Source organism: Crocuta crocuta, unplaced genomic scaffold (assembly GCF_008692635.1).
Source record: "Crocuta crocuta isolate KB4526 unplaced genomic scaffold, BGI_CrCroc_1.0 scaffold275, whole genome shotgun sequence".
In the NCBI taxonomy this organism is placed as follows: Eukaryota; Metazoa; Chordata; class Mammalia; order Carnivora; family Hyaenidae; genus Crocuta; species Crocuta crocuta.
This window is the reverse complement of record NW_027530497.1, coordinates 779,147-791,075: the sequence shown is the minus strand read 5'-3', so window position 1 is coordinate 791,075 and position 11,929 is coordinate 779,147. Positions and strand designations below refer to the sequence as shown.

The 11,929-nt window shown below is 43.2% G+C and overlaps 1 protein-coding gene across 4 annotated transcripts in view; it reads left to right on the top strand.

Moving 5' to 3' along the window:
- The window catches only part of CHMP3 (charged multivesicular body protein 3), a 52,586-nt gene extending 41,179 nt beyond the window's left edge, over positions 1–11,407 (top strand). For all 4 annotated transcript variants that reach the window (XM_077766682.1, XM_077766679.1, XM_077766680.1 and 1 more), the window contains 3 exons: positions 5,790–5,911; positions 9,143–9,257; positions 10,807–11,407. In XM_077766682.1, coding sequence (XP_077622808.1) covers positions 5,790–5,911; positions 9,143–9,257; positions 10,807–10,949 — 380 coding nt within the window. In that variant the 3' untranslated portion in view covers positions 10,950–11,407. The remainder of the gene's footprint in view (positions 1–5,789; positions 5,912–9,142; positions 9,258–10,806) is intronic.
- The last annotated feature ends 522 nt before the right edge of the window (positions 11,408–11,929 follow it).

Genomic DNA, 11,929 nt, shown 5'->3' with positions numbered 1-11,929 from the left:
CCCCCTTCTTCTCCCCCTTGTTCCTCAGTTAAGTTCCTCCTAATCCTCCTATACATGCAAACATATGGTATTTGTCCTTCTCTGCCTGACTTATTTCGCTCAGCATAACACCCTAAAGGTCCATCCATGTTGCTACACATGGCCAGATTTCATTCTTTCTCATTGCCGTGTAGTATTCCATGGTATAGATAAACCGCATCTTCTTGATCCATTCATCTGTTGATGGACACTTAGGCTCTTTCCATGTTTTAGCTATTGTGGAGAGTGCTGCTATGAACATTGGGGTACATGTGCTCCTATGCCTCAGCATTTCTATATCCCTTGGGTAAATTCCTAGCAGTGCTATTGCTGGGTCATAGGGGAGAGAGAACAGAGATTCTATTTGGGGTTGTCCAGACTGACTCCAGGAGGATCACCCTGCTTCCCTAAGCACCTAAGCACCCGGCCAGTGGGAGGAAACCCCAGGGAGGGTTGTTGAGAGGCTTTACAGTAGGATGTTCCTGCTGGTAAACTAAATACAGCAGAGAAGGCAACTGAGGGTAGCATCAAGGACAGAGCAGGAGGGAGGAGTCTATATTTTGGAATGAGAGAAAACTAGAAATACTGTAATGAGAGTTCCCAAGAGATTAGGGTCTTGCCCTCAAAGTCTGTCCCTCTTCTACTCCTAGCCTGTTGTTGCTTTGAAAAGCCACCATTTGATGAAGTCACTTTCCTTAGGATCTTCTTCAGCTAAAATGCAGATATCCCTGGGAAGGGTAACATGTTAAGCCTTGTCAGCTATTAATTAATACATTATGATTAGATGCTCTCCAAGTGATAGCTTTCTGACAGCAGCTTCTTGCAGAATAGGACAGATGATGAGTATGTTTTAATTGGGGGAGTAAGTTAAAGGAAAGTTTCAAAAGTGAGGCAGAAAATAGAATTACCATATGATTCAGAAATTCTGTCTCTGGGTATATACCCAAAATAATTAAAACAGGGACTCAAACAGATACTTGTACATCCATATTCATAGTCACATTATTGATGATAGGCAAAAGGTAAAAAGGTAACCCAGGTTTCCATTGAAGGATGAATGGATAAACAAAATGTGGTATATATACACACAATACAATATTATGTAGCCTTAACTCAAAAGGAAAGAAACGATGGGGTGCCTGGGTGGCTGAGTTGGTTGAGTGTGTGACTCTTGATTTTTTGCTCAGGTCATGAACTCATGTTTTGTGGGATCAAGCCCCAAGCGAGGCTCTGGCAGTGCAGAGCCTGCTTGGGATTCTTTCTCCCCCTCTGTCTCTTCGCTCTTCCCCTGTTTGCACTCTCTCTCATTCTCAAACTTAAAAAAAAAAAAAAAAAAAAAGGAAGGAATGCTGACGCTTTGTTACAATGTGGATAAACTTTGAAGGCGTTATGCTAAGTGAAATAGGCCTGTCACAAAAGGACAGATAACTGATTCCACTTACATGAGGTGCCTGCAGCGGTCAGATCGAGAGAGACATGGAGTACACTGGTGGCTGCCAGGAGTTGGAAGGAGGGGAAATGAGAAGTTGAGAGTTTCAACAAGTTGTTCCCCAAGTGCCATCATTCTATGTCTGTAATTGAAAAGTTGGGGAGAACTAGTTTCTATTTGTTGAAGTTCTTCCCCTTCCTTTTGCCATATGAAATTGGTTGATTTTATTTCCATAAAGAAATGTTTTGGAATTTTTATGGTTAATACAAGAAAGGAATAACACATTTCTGATCTAAATATGTCACTATATGTAGAGGGCATCTGAGTCTTTATTAACCACCTCAGTGTTGTTTGCTGTTAAGAAGTGAATATGTTTGGGGCACCTGGGTGGCTCAGTCGGTTGAGCGTCTGGCTTTGGCTCAGGTCAATATCACGGTTTTTGGGTTCGAGCCCAGCGTCTGGAGCCTGTCTTCGGATTCTGTGTCCCCCTCTCTCTGACCCTCCCCTGCTCAAGCTGTGTCTCTCTCTCTCTCAAAAATAAAACATTAAAAAATTTTTAAAAAAGTGAATATGTTTAACATTTTTAAAAATCCCATTTGAATATGATAGTTTTGCTTGTTGTTTTCTAAATGCGTTCATTGGTTTATTCAACATTTGAGTGTCAGCTGTGTCAGGCACAGTGCAAGGCACTAGGAATAAAATTGTGAGTCCACCTCCAAATAAAAAAGATATATCTTGACCTCTCTTGGGCAGCACATACTACCAGAATGGTAACTTTAACGATAAGATTCAATGGTCTGTGCAGAAGGATGGTGTGGAAATTCATGAAGCATACTGTTAAAAAAAAAAAATCTATCCATCAGGTCTCCACTCTCTAGAGCTATTAGTGGGGCCCTGCCCTGCATATTGAGGGAGGAGCCTACAGAGGCCCCGCCCCACAGCTGAAGGAACCTGGGGAGAGCCTGGAAGAGCAGCAGAAAGGCCTGGCTGGAGGCTGCAGAGGGACTAGCAGAAAGAGCTATAACCAGGAAATGGGCTCATTTCATGTGTGACTTTAATCCTTCTAATTTTAAATGTCAGATAGTTTTTATAATGCTAACCTCTTGTTTTCTGTATCATCTTATCCTTTCTGGAGATTTTTTTATTGTTTAATATATACAGCGAAGAATATTCTGTGCTTTGCCTATTCACTCCTCCCTCCCCCTAACCCCAAGCAACCATTGATCTTTTTACTGTCTCCATAACCTTTTCCAGAATGTCGTATAGTTGGAATCATACAAGTCAGCCTTTTAGATTTGTTTCTTAAATTTAGTAATATGCATGTAAGTAAATTTGCTTCATTTTTTAAAGGTTTATTTATTTTTGAGAGAGAGAGAGACAGAGTGTGAGTAAGGGAGAGGCAGAGAGAGAGGGGGAGACACAGAAACCAAAGCAGACTCCAGGCTTCGAGCTGTCAGCACAGAGCCTGATGTAGGGCTCACGCTCACAAACTATGAGATCATGACCTGAGCTGAAGTTGGATGCCCAACCGATTGAGCCACCCAGGTGCCCCAATTTCCTTCATTTTTTTTTTTTAAATATTTTTATTTATTTCTAGGAGAGAGAGAGAGAGACAGTGCGAGCAGGGGAGGGTCAGAGAGAGAGGGAGTCACAGACTGAAACAGGCTCCAGGCTCTGAGCTGGCAGTCAGCACAGAGCCCGATGCGGGGCTCGAACCCACGAACCGCGAGATCATGACCTAAGCGAAAGTCGGACGCTTAACCGACTAAGCCACCCAGGCGCCCCTCCTTCATTATTTTTAATGGCTTGAGAGCCATTTCTTTTTAGTGTTGGATATTCCATTTTATATACCACACTTTATTTATTCCATTATTGTTTATTTGCAAGCAACATCTTGGTTGCATCTAAGTTTTGGCAATTATGAAGAAAGCTGTGAATATGCAGGTTTTTGAATACACATACATTTCAGCTTGTTTGGGTAAATACCAAGGAGCACATATAGGAGAGTTTAATTTTGTAAGAAGCTGCCATATTGTCTTCCAAAGTGGCTGAACCATTTTGCGTTTCCACCAGCAATTGCTATTGCTCCACATCCTCACCAGCATTGAGTGTTGTCAGTGTTTTGGATTTTGAACATTTTAATAGATGTGTAGTGGTATCTCCTTGTTTTACAAGTTTGCAGTTCCCTAATGACATGTTGATCATCTTTTCATGTGGGGTTTGGATTTTTTTTTGCCATCTTTTTTGGTGAGGTATCTGTTTAGGTCTTTGCCCATTTTTAATTGGATTGTTAATTTTCTTATTGAGTTTTAAGACTTCTTTGCATACTTTGGATAACAGTCCTTTCTGAGATTTGTTTTTGCAAATAAAAACAGCTTATGGCTTATCTTCTTATTCTCTTGTAGGGGTGACTATTTTGATTATAAAATAATTTTTATCTCACATGCTTCTTTCCTTGTGGAACATAGAAAGTACATTTTAGTCTTTTCTTTTTCTCTGTATATTTATCTTCTTTGTTTTGAGTTTCCATTGTAGCATTGGCCTTTTAAAAATCCACTTCTCCCAATCCTGATTGGCAATCAAAGTTTTTTGGGATTAGTTTTATGTCTAAGTTTATTTTTGCTTCCTCTTTTCCCACTATACTATTCCTTTTCTTCTCTTCTTCCTCTTCTTTTTGTAAAAATTTATTTTGAGAGAGAGAGCAGGAGAGGGCCAGAGACAGACATGCAGGGCTCAAACTCCCAAGACATGAGACCATGACCCGAGCCAAAATCAAGAGTCAGATGCCCAAACAACTGAGCCACCCAGGTGCCCCTCTTGTTTCTTTTAACAATCAGAAATTCATCCCTTTTCAAAATACATATGTGTTAGTATTTAACACCTATCACACCATTTTTTTCTGTCTCCCATCTTTTTTTTTTTTTAATTCAAATCAAAGTGTATTGAACACATGTCATGTTCAAGCACTCTCTGTCAGAAACTCGGCATGTAAATTAGTATAAAACATGGGCCTGTGTAGACCTCAGACTTTATAGTTCAAAAAGAACTATCTGGAATTAACTTTAATTTTACCCTTCTTTCCATCACTTACCTTTTTACAATGACCAATAGTAACTTTAATATTTTAAAACTTTTCTGTATCATTATAATGGCATATATAATTTGTTATTTCAGCCATACAGATTCTTGATATTTCTGCTGTAATTATACTGATCTTAATAGATCAGTATTTCACTCTCCCATTCCATCAGTAAGGGAAATGAAGAATACTCTGCTACTAACCAACTTCCTTTAGAAAAATCACACAATGGTGTGTATGTCACCCAAGCATTTCCCTGGTCACTCTTGTTCCTTGTCTCTTGTTTTCCCTTAGATGTGAAAGCTGCCTAGAGTCTGGATTCAGACAGGGGTAAATTTTTAGAAACTCTTGGCTTAGCCAAACACTGCAGTGCTCGGGAGGTCTCTTTGCCAGTTTTGTCGGACAGCTCAGAACTCATGAAATTGCAAAACAGATTTGGAAGGCTGCCACATCTTTGACATGTTTAAGATGTGTGTGTGGTAGAGGGTAGGGGGCAGGGCAAGGGATGATCGATCATTTGCTATTGTCATCATTTCTTATATAGAATATATAGTGTATATATGATCAGACAACAGAAAATGTTTCCGTAGCTAGGAACTGTAACCACCATATAGCAACACGTAGACTCACTGTGTATCTCATCTTGATTTTTCTCATTTTCCTGAGGACCAGTGACAGGGCCGTCAGAGAGCAGCTGCCATCCATGGGCTAGGGAATGGGGAGCACTAGTTGTGTGTAGCCTAAAGTGTTGTATTCTCCAGTGTGGCCTGGCAAGGTCCAGAGCTGTTCCTCCCATGTGACTTGTCCTGGGTGTCACAGTCATTCCTAGCGGGCTTCCTTCCCTTCAGATACATGCCTCCAGGCTGCTCTCCACATCAGCCAAATGGTGTGCGTGCTCAGAGTTTGTCCCTCTTGTAGCCAAAGTATATACAGCTTAGAAAAATCAGTCTCTTGGTTAACTAGCATAGAAATGTGTTCTGTAGGCTCACAGGTAGCTTTGGGAGTCCACCTACTACTGTTCTCTTTTATTAGAGTAGCTTATAATTTGACTGTCACTCTTTGTTGTTGTTGTTGTTAATTAGGCTTCACACCCAGCAGGGAGTCCAGCGTGTGAGGCTTCAGCTCACTGCCCTGAGATCAAGACCTGAGCTGAGGTTGAGACTCAGACACTTAACCAACTGAGCCACTCAGGCGCGCCTATTATTCTTTATTCCAGTACTATGTCACATTCTGTTGAACAGTCCTGTTCCTTTTCCTTTTCAGCGGTTTTGCGAGTGGCCGGTTCCCTGCAGAAGAGCACAGAAGTGATGAAGGCCATGCAGAGCCTTGTGAAGATCCCAGAAATCCAGGCCACCATGAGAGAGCTCTCCAAAGAGATGATGAAGGTGACCTGGGGCAGCCCTGCATCCTATTCCAAGCAGTCGCTCCCAGCAGAGCAGGGGGCTGGGGCTGGGCGGGAATGGACAGACCACTGTTGCCGGACAGAAATGATTTTGAAGACAGAGCAGCAGCTGTTAGCACTGGTTGAAGCTGACTGAAGTCAAACGCTGGGTCAGATTGCCAGTGTCCCTTAGAAGAAGGGAAAGTGTGCCCAGGGCTCTAGGGCAGGTGGAGGATTCAGAGAGCTAGGGTTTCCAGGCTCCAGTGTGAGCAGGGAGACAGAAGGAAACCTGGTCTTCCTCTGGGGACGGAGGTTGTTCCAGACCAGGAATTGGCCACCCTTTTCTTTAAAGGGCTAGATAGTGTTTCTGTAAACGGCCATGCATCTCTGTTGTAACCACTCAGCTCTGCTTTGTAGCATAAAAGCAGGCATAGATAATATGTAACCAAAGAGCACAACTGTGTCCAAGTAAAACTGTACAGGAACAGGCAGTGCACTCTATTTGGCCCATTCTCTGTGGAGTTTGCTGTCCCCTGTTTTAGGCCAGAAGAGGAGAGACTGAGAACAGAGTAGAAAGCAGTAAGTACCTGCCACTCCCAGGATCAGGGCCTGGAAAGGACAGGTGGTGGCCTTCAGACAGGGAGGGACAAGGCTCAGGAGAGCACGGCTACTGCCAGCCAGTAGTACGTCACATGTGCTGTCCTATAGAGCCCTCCCAGTGACCCTTTGGGGGAGGTATTTTTTACCCCATTTTACACAGAAGGAAATTGAGTCTTCAAGTTGCCAGGTAATTTACCTAAGTGGCGTTGGTTCTAAGTGACAGAGCTGGGCTTGGAGCACAGGTGTCTGACCTTATTGCTTGAGCTGCCTCAGAAATGGAAATAGGAAGTATCTCATACAGGTGTGTTTCACACTTTTGACTTGTGACCTAAGAGCCACCATTATATACCTCAGATTCTTGTATATGGGCTTGTGCATAGAAATTGCCTTTCTTCTTCCTAGGGAATTTTCATTTATGAACTTGAAATATATGCGGGGCTCTAGGGCATGGGAGAGAGGAACTGGAGAGAACTGATAGAACAGCAACGTAAAAAGCTCAGAACCCAGGGCTTTGGAATGAGAAGTCCTTGGGCAGTAGTAGGAAGGAGGGACCGGCATCAGGAGTGTGTGTCCTTTAAAAGTGGTGTGTGGATCTTTTTTCCCATGTTGTGAAGACTGTCCATCTAGAACAGGATAATAAGGTGATTTTTGGAATGACTTAGGCCCACTCATTCTAACTTTTGTAGCCACTAGGATCTAAGGGGAAGCCTCTATAAGAATGTGGGGTCTTTTCCACGGTGGTTTCAGAATACTGAAAGTAATACAGATTTGGAGGAAGGCCTGCATGTGGTAGATAAGTTACTGAGTTCACCCCAGGATATACATTCCCAAGTACAAACCAAAGCTTGTGGTAGGAGCCCAGCTCCTTGAGGGTAGGAACACAATAGTCATTCCATTGTCCCCAGACCCTGGCCTTTGTGTGGCACAGAGCAGGCATTTGATGAATGGTTGCTGATTGAATAGGTGAATAAATGAATGAATAACAGCTTCCACCTCCAGGATGTGGAAGGCTGTTAGAGTCAGGATTCCAGAAGGCTCATTGAACTAGTTAACAAGCATGTATGGCACCTCTTTTCAGTAGCCTCCAACTAAGATGACATTCATGAATTTGTTTATTTGTTCATTTTGGCTGAGAGGAAAGGATCTGAGAATGGGCAGAATATGGTGATTCTTTTTTTTTTTTTTTTTTTTTTACAAATAGTTTATTGTCAAATTAGTTTCCACATAACACTCAGTGCTCATCCCCACAAGTGTCCTCCTCCATGCCCATGCCCCCCTCCCCCCCACATCCATCAGTCCTCAGTTTTTGTCAGCATTCAAGAGTCTCTCATGGCAGAATATGGTGATTCTGATTCCTGTTACTGAGAGTCACTTGCATATTCTGGCAGCACAAAGGCAGGCAGGAGAGGGGGCATTTCCATCTGATAGCATCCTGGGGAGTGAGAGTCGTGCCCTGCTAAGTGCGGGGAACCAGGCCTGGAGCTGTCGCAGATGACCTCCTGCTCCTTGAATCACTGGGTCAGGTACAAAGCAAGAGGCTCAGCTATTGCAACTGGCAAAGCAGTTAGGATTTTTCTCTCTTGGCAGCGTCTCAGAAGCCCGAACCCTTGCCTTCCTTCTGCCTCTCAGTCCCTTCTGCTCAGAGGTATCAGGGGGCCTCTTTCTGACATGGGAGGATCCTGTTCTGACCTTCTGCTTCAAAACCAAGCAAAAACCAGTCAGTAGGATCCTAATTGGGAGCTGAGGACAGTGTTGGCAAGGAAGACTGTAGGTCTGGCCTGGGTTGGCCAGTGTTCAAAACATTTTACTTTCCTTTTTAAGTTTTATCTATTTAAGTAATCTGTAGACCCAGTGTGGGGCTTGAACTCACAACCCAAAGATCAAGAGTTGCACACTCTTCTGACTAAGGCAGCTAGGCACCCTGAGAACAGTTTTCTTGTTCCCCATACTGGAGTCCTCCTACCTTGAGGACAAAGGAGGCTGAGTGACTCGTTTCAGGCTGCCAGGCACAAGCCTTCCAGTAGAGTCTGAGTGTTAGTTACCTTGTTGGGTCCAGAAATGCTATCTGGTCAGTTCTGTCAGGAATGGAGGATGAGGCTCTGGTGAATCGATTGATCCTTCCCAGCCCCCTGGACTGGCCTTGCACCAGCAGCTGTGACCTGGACATGCCTAAGTACTCTTCAGTGTTCCGTGGAGCCCCACGCTGCTCTTGGTACTTGTTATCATAGTGTCCACTAAGACTCCACTCAGCTTTCATACTGTGTTTCAAGTCCGGTGCTCACGGACTCGGCTTGCAGCATTAGGGCACATGTTTCCCAAGGCAGCTACGGGCACACATATTTTCAACAAGTTGTTCCATCATTACTGTCTGGGTTACTGTGTGAGGCTCCACTGATAGAGGCCCCCGTCCAACCTTGGTGCTGAATCTGAGAAGTGTCCCTGTGGCCATTGCCTTTCTTCAGAGAGGACAGACAGCATCCTTGTGTTTCGTGACCATCTGTCTTGAGTGTTCACCCTCAGAAGGGTTGTCTGGACTTAAAGACACTAGAGCTTGGGTGGAACTGGACCCACAGAAGTTTCTGTGAGGAACATTTTTATCGGTTGAGGGACGTGATGTGATTTGTTATGTGTTTAGGCTGGCATCATAGAAGAAATGTTAGAGGATACTTTTGAAAGCATGGATGATCAAGAAGAAATGGAAGAAGCAGCAGAAATGGAAATTGACAAAATTCTGTTTGAAATCACAGCAGGTATGGCCCTGAGACTCTTCCACTTTCTCCCCTCCTTTTATGGTCTTCCTTCTTGCATTCACTAAATTATCTAGTAGCTTTTTCTTTAGGACTATAAATGCAATGCAGTGACTATGCAGGTTAGTTACATAGATACTATGCTTATTTTTCAAGATATTTGAAAAATGCAAAGATCTTTTAAAATTCCTAAAGTTTTAAAAATGGTGAGGAGAAACATTGCTCTCACAACACTGCTTTTGGGAGCTTAAATTGCTGTAGACTTTCTTGAAAACAATTTGGCAGTAGCTGTCAAAAGCCTGGACCTAATAACACATTGATTTCTGGGAGTTTATTTTACTTTTTAATGTTTATTTTTGATAGAGAGACAGAGCACAAGGTGGGGGGGGAGCAGAGAGAGGGAGACACAGAATCAGAAGCAGACTCTGGGCTCTGAGCTGTCAGCACAGAGCCCGATGTGGAGCTCGAACTACAAACTCTGAGATTGTGACCTGAGCCAATGTCGGATTCCGGATGCCTAACTGACTGAGGCACCCAGGCGCCCCTCTGCGAGTTGATTTTAAACTAGTAATTAAAGGGGCGCCTGGGTGGCTCAGTCGGTTAAGCACCTGACTTCGGCCCAGGTCATGATCTCATGGTTTGTGAGTTCAAGCCCAATGTCAGGCTCTCTGTTGTGAATGCAGAGCCTGCTTCAAATCCTTGTCTCCTTCACTCTACCCCTTCAGCCTCTCTCTGTCTCTCAAAAAGAAATAAACATAAACATTTTTTTTAACTAGTAATTAAGGATGTGCTGAAAGGTGGAACGCAAGGATGCCTGTAGTAGCATTATTTATCATATTGAAAAGTTTGAAGTAACCTAAATGCCTAATAATAGAATATTGGTTGAATTATGTTTTAATGGAATACTTTATAGGTATGATAATGTGGAACTAGATTCATTAACATGCAAAGATGTTCACAATATAATGTATGAGAAAAGCCTTGTTATTGAAATACATACTTATATATAAAAACAGGTCTGTAAGAAGAGACTGGAAAGGGGATAAACAAAAAATAGTCATCTCTGAAAGATGGTTGATGAGGTTTTAAACTTTTACTTCTGGAGTTTGGGTTTTATGTTTAATAAAAAAATTGGGAAGATTTAATTTTTATCTGTTTTAAAATTGTTTAATTATTTATTTGTTTTTAAATTGTTGGGAAACACTAGTTCCTCCAGGAGAACCTTTTGTGAAAGTTTAAAAACAATTTAGTTTTACTGAGAGACATGTAACATCTGTATGAATCTTAAAACTTTAAGTATTCAATAGTGTTTAGGAATTTAGGAGTGTCAGACCCAAATTTCTTAAAACCCGAATCCTCTATTATGACCTTGGTATCATTACAAGCTGGTGTTCGCACATCTGTCCCAGTGAGCAAAACCACAATGTGAACAGCTGGTTTTATTGCCCCTTTTCTGTTTCTCTGTAGGCTCTTCAGGTATGAAAGGCAGAGAGGATGAAGGACCACTTCTTTAAAATGATAATTTGTTCATTTGTTTGCTGTTTTTTCTCAGGGGCCTTGGGCAAAGCGCCTAGTAAAGTGACCGATGCCCTTCCGGAACCTGAGCCTTTAGGAGCGATGGCTGCATCAGAAGATGAGGAGGAAGAAGAGGCCCTGGAGGCCATGCAGTCCCGTCTGGCCACACTCCGCAGCTAGTGGCTGCCCAGCTGGACCTTCGGGCCCATTCGTGGCCCATCAACCGGCAGTGGGCACACTCCTCTGAAGCAGTCACCATGTTCTGTATCTCTTGCACTACACCTCTGTATGAGGCACTTTTATTCTGGGAAGGTTCTCTGCTAACTCTCTTCACATTGTAGAGGTTTTGGGATCTCAACAGGATTGTCCTTCAGAGGTGGGGTTATAAATGCATCATTTTCAGGGGTATAAATAGAAGCATCTTTTGGGAGGGATGGAGGGCAAAGGAGTCTGTTTCTTGCGATGTATCCTTTTCAGGAGGATAAACAGAAGTATCTTTTGCAGGAAAGGGCAAGAGACTCTGTCTTATCCCGAAGCACTTCTGATAGAGCTGGCCTGAATGTTGAGGACTCTCCATTTTTTGGTCTCTAAAACACTATATAAAATGGATTTTAATAAATTTCTGCTTTAACACTTGGTCTCATTGTAGATTGTCATGTGCAGTGAATTTTCAAGGTGTTTGCAATCTCAGATTATATGTTGACCTTGGAGAGAGAGGAGGTGCCCTAGCCAGTCACGTGGAGCTTGGAAGCTCAGCAGAAGAGGCTTCTGCTCCGTGGATGCTGTTCCCCAGCTTTCCCCGATGTGGTGTGGGATCCACGCTTCTGCTTGGTCAGCTGTTTCGCCAGAAGGATCCTCAGGAATGGTGACTCCTTGTCCTGTTGGCTGGATGGCTGTATTATGTCCTGACTGGGGTGCATATGTAGTTTGCCTTCCCTTCCTTCCGGTGCACGCTGGACCCAGAGCAGACAGCTGTGCGATTAGGACTCTCTCTCTCCGTCCAGCTGCTTTTCTCTGCTGCTTTTCTCTGCTGCTGCTGCTTGTTGTTCAACTCATTTGGGTAAATACCAAGGAACACAGTTGCTGGATCGCTTGTAAGACCATGTCCGGTTTGTAAGAAACTGCCAAACTGTCTTCCAAAGTTGGCTGTACCGTTTTGC